Source organism: Propithecus coquereli, unplaced genomic scaffold (assembly GCF_000956105.1).
Source record: "Propithecus coquereli isolate 6110/MARCELLA unplaced genomic scaffold, Pcoq_1.0 Scaffold34, whole genome shotgun sequence".
Classification (NCBI taxonomy): Eukaryota; Metazoa; Chordata; class Mammalia; order Primates; family Indriidae; genus Propithecus; species Propithecus coquereli.
This window is the reverse complement of record NW_012149063.1, coordinates 11,045,773-11,063,728: the sequence shown is the minus strand read 5'-3', so window position 1 is coordinate 11,063,728 and position 17,956 is coordinate 11,045,773. Positions and strand designations below refer to the sequence as shown.

Sequence of the window (17,956 nt, the reverse complement as noted above, 5' to 3'; positions counted from 1 at the left end):
CATAAAGCAGGTCCAGGGCTGCGGCTTTTCATTGAGGTAAAATAACATCTCTCCTCCCAGTACCTAATCCAGGCCGAGGCAGGCCTAGGGTTTTCTGGTTTGGGTAGTCTTTTGGTATTCACTTGGAAGTAAGGTGAAATGAACGATGGAGAGATGAATGACTATGTAATAAATAGGTTATAATTCAACGTTAATCATAAAATCTAGGCGGTGGGTATATGGGTTGTTCATTGTAAAATTTAACTTTTCTGTATGTTTTAAAAGTTTTCATAGTAGAATGAGGGGATGGGGTTGTGTCAAACAGATTTGGCCAAATCCCTTGGTATTAGTTGTGAGATTGGGACAAAATGCCCAAAACTCAAGTTTCCTCATCTGATGTGGAAGATTACAGATCTCACGGGGTTGGTAAGAATGCACGAGCTTTTCCTGCACTGCTAGAGACCCTCAAGCCACAAGGGAAGGAAACGCCAGCCAGCAGCAGGTCGGGAATCGCCGAGGTCTGCGCGTGCAAACGCCATTCACTGGGCGCAGGAGCAGCGGCGTCGCAGTTCCGTCGCGTCCAGCCGGCCTTCAGGTTGTGTCTCGGCCTGGAGCCCCTTGATGCATGACTCCAACCCCGAGTATGCGCTTCAAAGACACCTCAGAAACACCCAGGAAGCCACCACAGGCTATTTTTAGCGCTCTTCTTCCAGAATGCCTCCCCATCCCAATAACCGCTAGTTCTACAGGGGCCTTTTGCGCCCAGAAATGACAACCATATTCTAACTCTATGATATCCCACCCCACGCTGTTTATCTCGTCTTTTGTCAGTTTTGTTTTGGGAAACGTTTTACTACAGTAGCCTGACAAAAGCGGCTGTAAAATATCGGGTTTGCCGAGGAGAAGCGGTTCAAACGTGCGGTGCTACCTTCGCAACCGACGGCAGCAGCCTGAGCGCCCAGTCCCAGAGGGACACACGCCTGGCCCAAGACCCTGAAAACGCCTTGGCCCAGCGCGCCGGCGGCGGAGGGGCGGGGCCGCGCGCGCAGCCCCGCCCGGACCCTTTGTGACGTAGGACAATGCCTGCCACGCGTCGGAACTTGGCCGCTGGGGCAGCCGCGGGCCACGAGTGACACGCCGGAGGAAGCGCGCTGTTCTTCTGGGAGAAAACATGCATTTCTTATTCAGATTAGTCATTTTATTTTACCTGTGGAGCTTTTTTACTGCTCAGGGACAAAAGAAAGAGGAAAGTATAGAGGAAGTGAAAATAGAAGTTTTGCATCGTCCAGAAAACTGTTCTAAGACAAGCAAGAAGGGAGACCTACTAAATGCCCATTACGATGGCTACTTGGCTAAAGACGGCTCGAAATTCTACTGCAGGTAGGAAATGCTGCGAACCGATTCCGCGTCCGGTGGATGCACAAGGTCTTGCCCCGCTCTACCAACCAGAAGCCTTATTGGCTGGTTGTCTCTTTTGTTGTTTGGGGGTTTGTGTTTTTTTAACAGTAAGAGTTGAACCTTTTATTCATGGGGGTAAAATCAGATTATATGGCAGTTCTTCTCTAATAAACTGAATATTACTTTTTAAATTGTTGAAAATGTTGGCGGAAGAAATTATCGAAAATACACTACATCCACACACCACGCACCACCACTATTCGTAGGACGTCTAGAATTAAATCAAGGTGCTGCCAGTAAGGATGTTCACATTTTTCTTTGCCGAGAGTTGCAGTCTTTAAAGAAGATTACGTAGGATACAGATATTTTATTCTGGCCTTCAGAAGCAGGATTTTTACAAGCTGGGAGCCACTTCCTAACTGTATCAAGACGCCACTACAACAGTGACTTCCCTTGTGACCTCTGCTGGGCCCTGGTCCTCTCGCCTGCTCCCTCACCCCACCGGCTGCCTATTCTGATTGAATTGATGGTTTATTACTCAGAAGTAGAATATCTTAGCAAGACAGGATTGGGAAATGTTTGTTCTTCCCATTTAGAGTAAAATAGAGAAATTCAATAAGAAAATTTTAAATTACCATTAAAATGACCTTTTGAGACTATACCTGCTCCATCATTTTTAGAACAAACCCAGAGAAGTTAAAATGACTTATTTGTACAAGCCATGCAGCTGGTTAGTGCCTGGAAACCCATTAAAAAGCTAACTGTTGGATAGTTTTTGTAAAGATGATGATAAAAAAGATAAGATGACTCCTAATGACTAGCTTTGGGCAAATCATACTTCTTTTTGGCAATTACAGGGAAGTTTGAACCAAACACCCCATCAGGGGGTTTAGAAAAAGTGCTATTATGGGGAAAGAGACAATGTTAGAAAGGACTCCAATTTTAAATGCCCAGCTATATTTTAAAGTTTGATTCTTAAAATCAGCTTACCTAAGTATTGTTTTTTATTATAGCCGGACTCAAAATGAAGGGCACCCCAAATGGTTTGTTCTTGGCGTTGGACAAGTCATAAAAGGCCTAGATATTGCTATGATGGACATGTGCCCTGGAGAAAAGCGAAAAGTGATTATACCCCCTTCATTTGCATATGGAAAGGAAGGCTATGGTAAGGTATTTAATTTAAATTTATTTTTTTAGTTATATTTAAAAATAAATCATAGACTTCTGGGTATACATGTCCAAAAGAATTGAAAGTAGAGTCTTGAAGAAATATTTGTATACCTGTGATCATAACAGCATTATTCACAATAGCCAAAGATGGAAGCAACTCAAATGTCCATAGACAGAAGAATGGATAAACAAAATGAGTACAGACATACAATGGAATATTATTCAGCCTTAAAAAGGAGGAAAATCCTGACACCTGCTACAGCAGGGATGAACCCTTAACAACATGCTAAGTGAAATAAGCCAGTCACAAAAAGACAAGTACTGTATGATTCCACTTATATGAGGTACCTCAAGTGGTTAAATTCATAGAGACAAAACGTAGACGGGTGGTTGCCAGGGGCTGGGTAAGAGGGAAATGGGGAGGTATGGACCAATGAGCATAGAGTTTCAGTTTTGCAAGATGAAGAGTCCTGGAGATTGGTTACACAGCAATGTGTTCAGTACTTTACTGAACAATACACTTGAAAATGGTTATGATGGTAAATTTTACATTATGTGTATTTTATTTTACATTATGTGTATTTTACCACAATTAAAAACCAAAAAAAAAAACCTCAGAAAAATAAAAATAAATCATAGAAGAAATAATCACAGAACTCTATGGCTGTATCTAGTTCAATCCAGCCCCCCTTTTTACTTACAAAGAAAATAAGACATCTTTGGTATATAGATCTCTGGCCAGAGTTCTTTCCCCTATTTTGTGGCAGCACTCATAATGATTGTGTATATTCTGTAAACTCTACCTTAGGTGTTTTTATTTGTTTTCAGTATGGTACATAATTACATAAATGTATATAACACAGATCTTTGGTAAGAAATACCAGAGTTATAAAACTCAGGAAACTGTAACATATGAGTTTAGAATACAAAGATAGCACTCTAACATTGTAAAAGGAATATCTGAGATATGATAAGTTGTCAGTCACTATTACCCCAAGACAGGACAAGCCTTGAAATATTCAAGAAATGAACTTATTTTTTCAACATTTTGCCTATTTTTAAAATCCTGGAATGAGAAGATATGAAAACTTAGGTAAAGCAAATGGGAAAATTGCAACACGTATGAATGAAGATTTACTAACCATTAATAAAAATTACCTCTTCCTAGAAATGAGCCAAATCCATACGAAAGTGGCCCACTAGCCAAAAAAAAATACAAATAGCCTTTAAACTTATGAGAGTACTTAATTTTATTCATAATTAAAGGGAATTATTTTTTGAAATGAGGTCTCACTATGTTCCCCCATATGAGGCCAGGAGTTCAAGGCTGGTCTCAAGCTCCTGGCCTCAAGTGATCCTCCCACCTCAGCCTTCAGAAGTGCTGAGATTATAGGCATGAGCTACTGCATCCAGCCTAAAGGAAAATTAAAACAAAAATGAGACACCATTTTTCACCCATTGGATTAGCAAAGATGAAAAAGTTGGCAAAGGCCTGGAAAAACCAGCACTCTCATGCATTATTGCTGGGAACGTAAATCATTCGATCTAGCAATTTCTTTAAGAAGTGAAAATGCACATACCTTCTGACCCAGTAGTTCCATTTCCAGGAATGTGCACAAAGCTATGTGTAAAAGAACATTCATTGCAGACTTTTTTTTTTTGATAGCAAAAGACTAGAAACTACCTGAGTATTCATCAGTAGGAAATTAAATAAATTATGCTTTATCCATACAAAGGATTACTGCACAGCTGTAAAAAGAATGAGGTAGAGCTATACATGTTAACGTGTTAAAAATAAAGCAGGACAGAATGTATTCCTGCAAAGAATATTTATTGAGCATCAGTGCCAGGCTCTGTTCTAGGCACTGAGCATAAAGCAGTCAACAAAGTCAACTCTACTCCCAATCCTCCATGCTTGCATTTTAGAGGGGGAATTTCACATATGTATGTGTCTACACAGACTATATCTAGAAGGATATGCAATCCTCTGATAACATTAAATGTTCCTGGGAAGAAGGCCTGAGGGTCAAGGATGAGAAGGAAATTTCTTCTCACTCTAATATTTTGTACTGTTTGAAATTTTTATCATGTGCATTAGTAATTTTTCAAAAATTATATATTTTTTAAATTACTAACCTTAAGTGTAGCAGAATAGAGAGGGAAATTTGTAAATGGTAGGGGGAGGATGAGTAGCCTGATAAGGACTGATTCCACATCCTCAGACAGGCCCTTGCTCCCTATTTCTGTGTGAAGGCTGTACAGAAAGAATCTATGCCTCCTAACCCTGTTTAGAGGCCCTGCTAACTCCACCTATTTGAAATATTTCATATATAAAGATTAATTTTCTAAGATGAGATGTGGCCACTACCAAATATTTCATGGAAGTGGCATGCCTTCTTTGAGGCTGTTGGTTTAGTCATTAAGAATTCTTTCCAGCAAGACCAGGGGATCACTGTCTCAAACTGGATTGGAGGGAGGTCAGTGCTGCAAGTCAGGCCCAATCAGACTTAAAACTCCTAACGAGACAGTTCTAGATAACTACAGCTTTATTTTCAATGTTTTTGCCAATCATTTGGTCCCATCAAAATAGCTCCCATAGTACTATAATTTGTATACCGTGTTTTCATTTAGAGGAACCTGGGAAAGAGAAAGAAAATTGAAGATGAATTAAATTGAATGCAATTTTTGTCCAAAAAATTTTGTCCTGAGTTGAAGCCACATCCAGGCAAAATGATGTAGGCAAAGTTGGCCTTTCAGTCTCTTTTATTCTCATTTTCATTTTGAGAGTTTCCCCTTCTCTCTTGTATTGTCTCGTCACATGCCTCCATGCTCTGTCTGCCATCAGAGCACCCATTCCCCTATTTGCCTAAAGCACCCACACCCCTCATTAATAGGTGTCCATCTGGGTCTGTTACCCTAAGGCAAAGGACTACTTAGTTTATCCTTTTCATAAACTAATTTATGCTTAGATATGAATGACTACCCTGGCTGCCTAAACTTTTAATAAATCAGACCCTTGCTGCAGATATGTGGAAGCTTGACTTGAGTCAAAGTTCATATTCAATTTGAGGTGTCTCTAATAAACATAAAAATGATAAATCTCGCTAGAAATACTACCTGCACCTTCATTTGACAAGTGAGGAAACTGAGGCCCAAAAAAGTATGTTTATTGGAATGTAGTTAACTGCTAGCCTTAACTGTATTACAGTAGCTTGGATTAGATTGTTTTAAAAGTTGCAGCATAGACCATAACTGTTTAACAGACAACTTCTTGATTAAATAAGCTTTTTAAAGTAAGTTGCTATTAAGACCTAACATTAGCTATAACTTTATTTTAGGTAGTACTTGAAGAAGTCTTTCCTCTGCGAAATATCCTTGCCTCATCTCACAGAGCACCCCTGCATGTCTTGAAATGCATGTGACTTTTAGTGCTTTAATTAACGATATATGTGGTATGTATAGATTCTTTACATTAACGCCTACTTCTTTGATCTGCTTCTCTAAGTAATTCTATAGCAAATGCATATTTTTCTGTTTTATATACTTTAATTTTTTTGCAGGAAAAAACTAATTGGCAGTATTTTCTATGTTTACAGTAAAATTATTTAGAAACTTCATATATACCTGTGATTTTTTTTTTTTTGGAGACAGAGTCTTGCTCTGTTGCCCAGGCTAGAGTGCCATAGCCTTAGCCTAGTTCACAGCAACCTCAAACTCCTGGGTTTAAGCAATCCTTCTGCCTCAGCCTCCCGAGTAGCTGGGACTACAGGCATGCACCACCATGCCCAGCTAATTTTTTCTATACATTTTTAGTTGTTCAGATAATTTCTTTCTATTTTTTTAGTAGAGACGGGGTCTCGCTCTTGCTCAGGCTGGTCTCGAACTCCTGAGCTCAAACAATCTGCCCGCCTCAGCCTCCCAGAGTGCTAGGATTACAGGCGTGAGCCACTGCGCCCGGCCCTGTGATATTTTTTTGTAAGAAATTTGAACTTGTGTTTTGAATTTGTCTTTCATTATTGTCAGGAGAAGTTATTTTTCTGTCATAAGGAGATATTCTATCTAGGAGTCTAGACAGAATAGGAATGGATTTTGTAAAAACGATCACTGAATCAATCCCTAGCTCTTTTACTATAAAGTCAGATAATATGTGGTACTTTAGGTTAGAACTTTCACACTAGTCACATGATGCATGTGTAGATTTTTTTGTCTTAACTTTGAAAATTACTGATCCTCTTCTTTTGGCTGTAACTTACAACCTCTTTTCTCTTTGGACTACGTAAAGATTTTAGCAAGAATTCTCCACTTTTTTAAAGAAATTGCTGTTTCCTTCAAGGGACAAACTTAGCAATTTTTAAAATAAAAAACATGGGTCCTTTATTCAGTAAATATTGGAGTGCCTATAATAGATCAGGCACCGTGTAAGACCCTGGCAATATATTCATGACACAAGCTACCCACTGCCTCTTGGCAAGTCATTTTTGCAGGTCATTTTTATGAAATGCTTATCTGAAATAGCCCATAGCTTATTAAAATCATCTGCACCATCAGTAAAAAGGTTAATTTAAGGAGAACTATTCAACTTAATACTTAAAAATTTGTATTGTGATTAGAAATCTCCTTGTAAAATCGTTACTGGGTTTTTCTGTCATCGTACTTATTTTTTAATGTCTATAAAAAATTTGAAAGACAAACATATTGATACTCACGTTTTATTTACGCTTCCAAATAACTATACAAAATCATTTTCTAAGCGATTACTCATCTATGCTTTAAAATTTTTCTACCCTTGCATTTCTTCTCTGTATTACCCCTCTTCTGTATGATGATAGAAGTGTATAGTCATCCCTTGGTATCCATGGGGGACTGGGTCCAAGAACCTCCTCAGATACCAAAATTCACAGAAGCTCAAGTCCCTCATATAAAATGGTATAGTATTTGCATATAACTTCTGCACATATTCCCATATACTTTAAATCATCTCTAGGTTACTTATAATACCTAATACAATGTAAATGCTATATAGATAGTTGTTATACTGTATTGTTTAGAGAATAATGATAAGAAAAAAGTCTGCACATGTTCAGAACAGACACAACCATCCTTCTTTTTTTTTAATATTTTCAAGCTGAGATTGGTTGAATCCATGGATGCAGAACCCACTAATATGGAGGGCCGTATCAATGTATTAATGAAAAATCCATGCATTAATAAAAATCACATGATTTGTATTTATTTTAATTTAATCAGGAAATAGTAGTCCCATAGGTCCTTTGAATTGACTTGGTTTAAAAACATGAGAAAAAATTCCTTTAAAAAAAGGAAAAAACACACAAAAAATATTTAAAGACAAAAAAAATTTTCTAGAAGACAAGAAAAAAATTTTTTAAGTGTTTAGAAAGTAGTTCTTATAAATATGAAATCATACAATCATAATCCTATAATGGCTGTTTGTGAATAAATATTTGAACTGTATCTTTATGTATGTTAAACAGTTAAAATTTATACCCTTAGCAGAAGGAAAGATTCCACCTGATGCAACACTGATTTTTGAGATTGAACTTTATGCGGTCACCAAAGGACCACGGAGCGTTGAAACATTCAAACAGATAGACACAGACAATGACAGACAACTCTCTAAAACAGAGGTAATTCAAACAAATTTCATGTGTACAGTCTATTTTTTTATCACAATTTACATCTGCGTTACAACTATTATATTTTATTTCCACCTAGCATGGCCTCTGATCACTGCTTTTATAGAGTTGGTTACTAAAAATTCTAAGCTCTGAGATAATAAAAATATTATTTTCAAATATAAAACTTGTGAGTCATCCTGTTCAATTGCCTTTCTTCCTGCAAGTGGGTCATTACAATCCCAAATTACTCATCTCTACAGGGCTCTTCTAATTTATAGACTACAGGAGTAGATCTCTTTTTCCAGCAGCACTTGTAAGAATTTGTAACAGGGAGTAATTTCCACCTCATAGGATTGTGAGGATTACATGAGATTATGAAAAGAGCTAGCAAAAATTTGAATTGAGTGGGCTAGAAAGTTGATAAACAGGAGCCAGGGGCTGGGCATGGTGGCTCACACCTGTAATCTTAAAACCCTGGGAGGCCGAAGTGGGAGGATTACTTGAGCCCAGGAGTTTGAGACCAGCCTGAGCAAGAATGAGACCCTGTCTCTACTAAAAAAAATAGAAAAATTAGCCGAGTGCAGTGGCACGTGCCTGTAGTCCGAGTTACTCTGGAGGCTGAGGCAGGAGGATCGCTTGAGCCCAGGAGTTTGAGGTTGCTGTGAGCTAGGCTGACGCCATGGCACTCTAGCCCAGGTGACAGAGTGACTCAGTCTCAAAAAAAAAAGAACAGGAGTCAGGAGTTCAGCTACCCAGCTTCTGTATCTCAGCCTTATATATGAATTGAGTGATATCATTATCTTCACTTTATAGTTGGAAAAAGGATGCTCAGACAGGTTAACTAGCCAAAAATCACACAGCTATAAGTGGCAAAACCAGTATTGCAACCTGGGCAATCTGGCTTCACTACTGTATTCTTAACCTTGGGCCCTCACTGCCTTTTTCAGGGAAAATCATGAATGTTTCAAGGCTAATTGTTTGTTTATTGAAGTCTAGTGCCTTACTTAGTCCCACTGACTATACTCTTGCTTAAAATGAATAAACCCAGTTGTCTCCCCTCTTAACTTGTTTGGAAGCATTTCAAAATGCATAACTGCCCCTAAGTAAGTATTATAAAAAGGCAACTGGGTTGATTTCACCTGGTGAGTAAGGCCTTTTTCTCTGTTTCTTTTTTTCCCCTCCCTCTCCAATCCTTTCTCTACCCAGTTCAACTTCTTCCTCCTGGATGTTAGTAAGGACTTTTCCCTGAATCACATTGGTTGGCCAACAATGGAAGAGGGAGAAGGAATATCTCCTGTTCCTTAAGAAGGGCAGCTAGAAGGGTGGCATACTGTTCCCAGTGTGTACTTGTCTTTTGACTCCTTGTCACCTTTTGTAGGGTCAGTAGCTGCAGGTGACTTCACATAGTACCCAAAGGCTCAGCCTGTGCACGGAGACGGTGTCTTATCACGGGCGCACCAAGAGGCACATTCTGCAGTGTCAGTACTACTCAGCAGACATTTGGGAATCTTCACTTCTTTTCCGGAAAATGAAAGTAGTGAAAATCCAAATTAGTGACTTCCTTAGCTACAATTTCCCCAGATGTCTTTCAAGGATCAGCTATTTCACCAGATGGATGAGAGCAATTTTCACACACTTAAAAAACAATAGCTATTTTTTATTGATGCCCAATAATCATTACTATAATCCTCACATCAATCCTACAATATAGGTACTTACTGCTCTCCTTTTACAGATGACAAAACTAAGGTTCAGAGAGGTTAAATAATTTATTCAAGACCACATAACTAGTACATGGCAAAGCCTGGATTTGAAACATGAACTAAAAGAAACTTCCTTTCTTCATCCTTAGAAAGATTCAGTAAATTATTTCTTCAGTATAAATAAGGTAAGGTGGATGGAGAGAGAAATACTATATTTTATTTTATTAAAGTACAAAGTAGAAGTAGTGTGGGACCTATTACTAGTAAAATTAAGATGTGTTCTTACCCACTACATTTTTGTACCTCTCTAGTCTAGTGTACTGGAAAAGGAGTTGATTTTGAGCATCAGCAATACTGGTTACGAAAAGTTAAATTTAATAATTTAGAATATGAGGCATATTTGAGGCAATTTAATATTCTTTATACCTATGTGGGATTACTAAAGAAGAAAAAAGTCTCCCTCATATAGGACCAAAGCCCCATTTGAGGACAGTTGATATATCCTTCAATAAAGTCCATCGATTGTCCTAAAATAAAGTCTACTCACAGTGGGTTGAGCGTGGAATATGTGTTTCTGAAAATTTCTCACGGTTCAACCCTAGCTTTCAAAAATACTCTCACCTGTAAAATGCTAGCCTTGCTGAACATTCTTTCCAGATCATTGTGTGTAGCTTTCTTTAGTTACATAGATTAGCACTTTCCAATGGAAACATAATTGAGTCACATATATAATTTTGATTTTTTTATTAGCCACATCTTAAAAAGTAAAGACATAGGTGAAATTAATTTTAATGATATATCTTAACTCCATATATCTAAAATATTACTTCGTGAAATGAATATAAAAATTATCAATATTCTTTTTAAGTCTTCAAAATTTGTTGTTTATTTTACGTTTATAGAACAGTAACATATCTCAGTTTGATCTAGCCACATTTCAAGTGCTCAGTAATCACGTGTAGCTAGTGGCTACTGCAGTGGACAATACTTTCAATGGGTGTTTGTGTAGAGAAATTTCCTGTTGTGTAGAGAAACAGGGAACACTTCAGAATATCTGTTCTTTGACATTATTATTAGAGAGATTGTCATAGTTATGTAGATTTGGGGGAGAGAGAGAGAAGGATAGAAAAAATTTTTTTAATTTTTAAAATTTCAGAACCCATGGTTGGGTTTTGTTGATGATATAACCATTACTTTTAGAGATTATAAAAATGCCAATTTAGATTTTATTTACTAATGGAAATCCTTAAGAGTGATTTTCCTTTGATAATGTGAACAGTGTACATTATTGGAAAGCATTTAGTTTCAACAAAATTCAATTCAAATGCTAATCTTTGAGTATGTACTATTAACTATCTATAACCTCAGGGGAAGCTAATTTGAAAACCTGTTTCTCCAGAAAATTGCCTCAAATGTTAAAAAAAAAAAAAACACTTCAGTTAGCTTTTAAAAATTTTGTATCGCTTAAGTATAAGTAGTCTTGGGTATGAGTTTCATTATTGTAAACATAGCTCAAAGTTACTGGAAATTTATTGTGATAACTTTTTATCAAAAAATATTATTTTGGCCCTCTAGATAAGTCTGTACTTGAAAAGGGAATTTGAAAAAGATGAGAAGCCACGTGACAAGTCATATCAAGAGGCAGTTTTAGAAGATATTTTTAAGAAGAATGACCACGATGGCGATGGCTTCATTTCTCCCAAGGAATACAACGTATATCAACATGACGAACTGTAGCAAATTTTTATTTCTACAGTTTTATTTCTATTTTTTTAGCTACTTATTGTACTTTATATATAAAACAAAGGTTTTTCCCAAATTATGTTTTCTATTTTTCACCGGCGAGAAGATATTTTGATCCCCTCACTACATGTAATTTTGATATAATAAATGTGAGGCTGTTTTAAATATTTAACTGTAAGTAAAGGTATGATTGTGTTTCGAATTGTTTTATCCTGTGAACATGAATTGCAGCACCATAAAATAGACCTCTGTGTCCCAGCAGGCAATTTCCCCCTTCAGGATATAGAAAGATACGTACCAGATGTCAAAAAACTTCAAGCTCGGCCGGGCACGGTGGCTCACGCCTGTAATCCTAGCTCTCTGGGAGGCCGAGGCGGGCAGATTGTTTGAGCTCAGGAGTTCAAAACCACTCTGACCAAGAGCGAGACCCCGTCTCTACTAAAATTAGAAAGAAATTAATTGGACAACTAAAAAAAAATATATAGAAAAAATTAGCCGGGCATGGTGGCGCATGCCTGTAGTCCCAGCTACTCGGGAGGCTGAGGCAGAAGGATTGCTTGAGCCCAGGAGTTTGAGGTTGCTGTGAGCTAGGCTGATGCCATGGCACTCTAGCCCGGGCAACACAGCGAGACTCTGTCTCAAAAAAAAAAACTTCAAGCTCTTCACAACTCTAACAGTATGCATAAACATGTAAATAGCTGGTTAATATTTTAAATGTTAAAATGCCCCATATTGTTAAACTATCCAGTAGGGACCCAGGAATTAGCATTTCATTTGTTTATACATTTCACAACATTATGGATAGTGGAATATAAAAATGACAGGACTGAAGAGTCTTCATATGCATACAGGAAGATATTGGTTGTATATCTCTATCCCACAGAGAACCTCAACAGTCTGCACTCTTTGGTGCAAGCTTTGGGTATTTGTTCCAGTAGGCATGTCTAAACACATTTGACCAGACCAAAGACTTTTTTGCATTTTATCCTAGAGCAGGCATGAAGTGTATACTGTTACGGGTCTTTACTCCTTCGTATCTTATTATAAATGTGCCATTCCTCTTCTTGTAGGCTTGTATAAGGTATCTACCACCCCTAAATTTTTATCTTGATAGTTTTAAATTGATGCCATGGAATTTCTTAGTTTCCAGGTCCCTTTCTCTAGGTATCTCTTTCTTTGTGTCACGTCATTTCACATCATTTTTGTCATTAATGATGATCCTTACAAACTGGTATGTCATCAAATTTTGATAAATGTATAAAATTTATTTTTGCTACAAATGAGGATATACAGTACCATGGCCATTTTGTGTCATGGTCAAATCATGATGTGATCCAACTTGTTGAGAACAGTGGCTAGGAGATGCTATAGAAGATCACATCGGTACCAAAGCAATAGCACACATATTTACTGAAACATAAAAGATTTTGCATACTGCCTATGTAGGAAAGTATGGACACGCAATAAAACGTTCTGTTCAAAATAAGTGAGTTCCAAACAAACAAAGCTTTTTCTGTTTTCCAAAACTTGCTCTTTCCAAACCATTGTTCATCTTTTAACCTCTTTAGGTATATACTGAAAAGTACAGAGGTAACACAAAAACTACCAGATCAGTAGATATCACACATGCATAGCACAGAATTTGGCACCTCATAAAACAAAAATCTTTACTATCTTTTATTTCCTCCCAGTATTTTTTCATTTCTATACTCACATTTTCTAATGCTTTCTCACTTGCTTAATCATCAACTCAGCCTTTACTTCCCTCAGAAAAACCTGCTCAATTGAAGTAAACTAAATTGATAATTCAATATTCTTATATTTTGGTTTGGAAACTGCCCCCATTCTCTACATCCATATTTAAGAAGTCACTAGAGCCCTTTTATTTGTTCAGTGCAGTCATATTTGCTTTGAATAATATACTCTGCTCCAAAAAATACAGTAAAATATATGTGGAAATTATCCTGGAATCTAAACTTTATAATTCTGTACTTTGTCTCATTTTTTTCATGCAAAGTGCTTTTAAACTTGTCTTAAAAAATTATAGATGATGTTAAATGAATAGAGATTTACTCTAAAACTTTCACATTCACATAATTAAAAATTTTTTAATCATTCTACATGCATAGTATACAAGTATTTTGTATCTACATGATTACTTTATGCCTTCATATGCATATACTTAGCAATGAGTGCTGTGATGACATTTTGAGTTCTGGACTTTTTACATATTATTCTTTTTGCTATTGTTTTAATAACGGTAGATAGTAAATTAATAGCTTAAGTTGTTTGTGTATGAAAAATTCAGATGTCTTAGAGTAGATGAAAAAGATCTTTCAGAACTAAATATGTTAAATGTTTTAAACATTTTCAAAGAAGAAATAGACGTGTCGTATCTGCCTTAACTTTAAAATGACAGTAGTGAGTTTTATGAAGATAAAACTAGCAAGCATATGTACATCATAGAATGGCAGCCCATTACTACTATCTGTTACCCTATTAATTGTGTACACAGAACCCCATGCTGAGCTCAGTGTGCTTTTAATTCGATACTGCAATTAAATATTTAGGATTATGTTAAATTATTAACACATTTTTCTCATTTTACCAGACCTAGGGCAATAGTTAAAACTGCATAAAGTTGCCACTTATGCACTCTTGTCCTTAAATGTTGAATTAAAAGTTGATTAAAAACAGATATTTAGAAAAACCTCTTAATTATTTAAAAAGTTATCTAAAACAATAGACTAAATCCACATCCCAAAAATGATTCTAAAGTGACTGGCAAATTTATGAAAGAACATCTAAATTTCATATTTAAACCTTTTGTGATATAAACAATGTTGGTAATCTCCATGACAATTTATGAGATAGACACTATTGTCATCATCTCAACTTTATAGATGGGGAATATGATAACCAGACAAGTTAACTTCTTTTTTCTTCTATTTTTTTTTTTCCCAGACAGAGTCTCCCTCTGTTGCCTGGGCTAAAATGCCATGGTGTCAGCCTAGCTCACAGCAACCTCAAACTCCTGGGCTCAAGCAATCCTCCTGCCTCAGCCTCCCGAGTAGCTGGGACTACAGGTGCATGCCACCACACCTGGCTAATTTTTTCTATTTTTAGTAGAGATGGTGTCTCACTCTTGCTCAGGCTGGTCTTGAACTCCTGAGCTCAAGCGATCCTCCCGCCTCAGCCTCCCAGAGTGCTAGGATTACAGGTATGAGCCACTGGCCCCAGCCTCTTCTCCCTCTTTAATTAAAGCAAACCTAGATAATTTAGGGAAGGTTTGTGGCACAACTGCATCTAAAACACCAGCAAATATATTAATTTTTCATTTTATTTCATTCTTTTATGCCAAACATCAAAACAAGGAACTGCATGAAGTCTCACATACTTCTGTCCATCGACAGAACATTGAAAGCACCCATAAACCGTCTCCCTTTTAAAGTTCCCCATTCCACAGAGTATACAAGGCCCTTTTGGAATGTTGTGATTAAGTAAGTTAACTCGGATATGCGTTCCTTCTTTGAGTGAAATATCAGTCATGCTGAGAGGTTTGTCATAGTAGTCAGAAAAGAGATCATCCAAGTAAAGCTGTGAACGAGAAATGGCATCCATCACTCTTCTATCTAAAAGGACAAAAACAAATGTGTTAAAAGTCAAAATAAAGAATACATAACCCAACTGTATTTATAAATATGTGAATCTAAACCATCACAAAATGATGAGGCTTTTAAATTTAAATTTTTCCTTAACAGATGGGATGACAGAGCAGATAACCTCATGTGTTAATCCAGAAAGAAAAAAATACATTTGAAATATTCTGCAGTGGACATACTTCTTTCAAATAGTATGTTTCTCAATCTGTAGAGCAGTGCAAACGTTGCCGTTTCTTCCCTTTCAAATCCTCCTTTTGACACTGAAGTGACACAAAGGTCTACAAAACAATTTTTAGAAGATGTTATAAGTTGAACGATTCATATTTCACAGGGTGTTTTATGGGGTGATGAATTCTGGTACAAACTATTCATTGTATTTTTTTAGGTTAAATTTTATAATTTTTAGAAAAGGTAATGTTTACATGGTACAAAATTCAAAGACTACAAAAAAGGGGATACAGTGACAAATGTCTAGCCCACCCTGAACCCAGCCACAGTCTTCCACCTGAAAGGCAACCCTGTTAAATTTCTTATGTATGCTTCCAGAAATACTCCATATATTTTACAAGCATAAATGAATATCTATAGATTATATATGTGTGTATGTATATAAAATTCTTTAGGCCCAAAGAGTCACATACTATATACATGTCTTTAAAACATCCCTTAGAAATTATTCCATGTCAAGACCTATCCTCATTCTTAATGGCTTCATAGTAGTCTTTTGTAAGGATGTACCGTGATTTAATTAGTATCCTTAAGGTTGTTTCCAATCTTTTGCTATTAAGAACTGAATATCCTTGTACTCATATCATTTCATATATGTGTAAGTATATCTGTAGGATAAATTTCTAGAAGTGTAAGGCCAAAGTATATGTACATTTTCAATTTTGATGGACGTATCAGTTATATCAGTGTATATTCCTCCCAACAACCAATATAACATAAACCTAAAGTATTCCAAATAGAATTTACTTAGTGTGTAATTTTGTTTTGTTTCTGGACTCCCTATTCACTCCTCCCACAGAATTGCAGAAATAAACAAAAACGAGTCTAAAAATGTTATTAAATTACGATAGCTAGGGGGCCCCCTTGCTTAATCCTTTGGGCTACACCTGGATTTGTGCCAGTTGGCCAACTAACCTTAAAGACCTGTAAAACAGAGAAATCTAAAGTGAGCTGTATAATACCTCCAAATCGAGGTTTTATACAAAGATGACAATCTTGGAGGAAGTATTCGTACTTTTAAAGTTATTTTTTAGAGGGAATGTGGAAGGAAGCTGGGTCTGCGATAGGTAAAACTGAAGTGAGAAAAATTGTCATTGGGTGCCCTGGTTTGGGCACCCTGAAACTTCAGGTATCTTATTGTCTACCTACTCCTCTATTTGCCAAAAACTACCTATAAGAGGGTTATTGATTATCTCCCCAAATAAGCCAAGGAATACTTTTGTCAGTGGATTGCATTTTAGCTCTCATCCTATAATTGAAAGTGGGGTAGTAAGGAGTCTACAGCCTTCACTGCGAAGCAGAAAAGAGGTACTGGATAGGTAGGGAAGGGAGGGCCTTTCCAGCTACCTCACTCAAGCATAAGATTGACAGTGCTGAGAGCATCACTCTTCTGTCATTATCAGACACTGAAAGAGAGAGAGAGAGAGAGAGAGAGAAAGTTTTCTATTCTCCTTAAAACTATAATCATCTGTGTTTCATGCAGATCATTCACTCACCAAAGGCACCATCCAGGTAAATGAAGAGTTCAAAAACACTGAAAGCTATGGTTGTATGTGCTGGGAAAACAATAGCTTTGTCCCTTCCCCTGGGATTCTGTTCATCCATAAAATGGAACTATATTAAATAAATAAAACATTATTAAGGAACATAACATACAAGGATAGCTTTTTAGAGAAACAAAATATCCCCTACAATCCTACCAAAACAAAACAAAACTTCCCCAAGTAAAGACTTACACTGTTGGAACTAAAGTGTTCATAGCAGAGATCTAGTGGTCAACGGGGACTCATGGTCTACATTAGGAAATTTCTCTCCACTTTTTCCACCTTGGTATTGGAGCCAATGACTGGTGCTACCACAACAGTAATGCTCTCTGGAGTAGAAGCCTTTTTCTTTCAACTGCAAATCTTGAAAAGCAACTGTGTTTAAGTGCTAGCTAGAGTTGAAGTTTTCAGCCTAGCTTGTCTACTGTTACAAAGCCCCCAGAGCTTTCAGCAGCTTTCCAAAGCTATCACCAACAATCGAGTAAATATTTCAGTTTGTGTCTCAAAAATGATCCAGTATTAATCGGAATTTGGCAGGCAGCTGAATATAGGTACTGGACAGAACTTTTATTTGTATAGATTTGAAAAGATTTTCATTGAACCCTATCTTTCTAACAATTGGTTTTAATCCTATCAAGTCATTATTAGGTATCACTGAATGACAGGATACACAGCATCATAATTCAGCTGAAAATTAAACACAAATAATTTTCTAATATTTTTTAAAGGATTTAACCAACATTGAATAAAGCATGTTTGGCCATTAATAATATTAACTTAGAAAAATCATTTTGTTTACTTTTTTTTTTTTTGAGACTCTCATTCTGTTGCCTAGGCTACAGTGCTGTGGCATCAGCCTAGCTCACAGCAACCTCAAACTCCTGGGCTCAAGC

General features: G+C 36.8%; 2 protein-coding genes across 3 annotated transcripts in view; one reads left to right on the top strand and one right to left on the bottom strand.

The window, feature by feature from the left end:
* The first annotated feature begins 1,027 nt into the window (after positions 1–1,027).
* Positions 1,028–11,791, top strand: FKBP7 (FK506 binding protein 7). The gene is made up of 4 exons (XM_012650721.1): positions 1,028–1,359; positions 2,391–2,542; positions 8,059–8,192; positions 11,462–11,791. Exons 1-4 carry the CDS (start codon positions 1,151–1,153, stop codon positions 11,621–11,623), a joined length of 657 nt encoding a protein of 218 aa, XP_012506175.1. The 5' UTR covers positions 1,028–1,150; the 3' UTR covers positions 11,624–11,791.
* A 3,091-nt stretch (positions 11,792–14,882) lies between these two features.
* DFNB59 (deafness, autosomal recessive 59) overlaps positions 14,883–17,956 on the bottom strand; it is a 7,933-nt gene continuing 4,859 nt past the window's right edge. The window contains exons 5-7 of one of the 2 annotated variants that reach the window (XM_012650726.1): positions 17,016–17,133; positions 15,471–15,569; positions 14,883–15,261 (exon numbers count right to left, since the gene is read on the bottom strand). In XM_012650726.1, the coding sequence (XP_012506180.1) occupies positions 14,969–15,261; positions 15,471–15,569; positions 17,016–17,133 (510 nt within the window). In that variant the 3' untranslated portion in view covers positions 14,883–14,968. The remainder of the gene's footprint in view (positions 15,262–15,470; positions 15,570–17,015; positions 17,134–17,956) is intronic. The other variant, XM_012650727.1, reaches the window with a different exon arrangement.

Bases quoted from the DNA above. Each gene is read 5' to 3' on its own strand.
- FKBP7 (XM_012650721.1), top strand. From the start codon at position 1,151: ATGCATTTCTTATTCAGATTAGTCATTTTATTTTACCTGTGGAGCTTT. The intron at 1,360-2,390 runs GTAGGAAATGCT...TTTTTATTATAG, and splicing joins GGCTCGAAATTCTACTGCAG to CCGGACTCAAAATGAAGGGC. The intron at 8,193-11,461 runs GTAATTCAAACA...TTGGCCCTCTAG, and splicing joins GACAACTCTCTAAAACAGAG to ATAAGTCTGTACTTGAAAAG.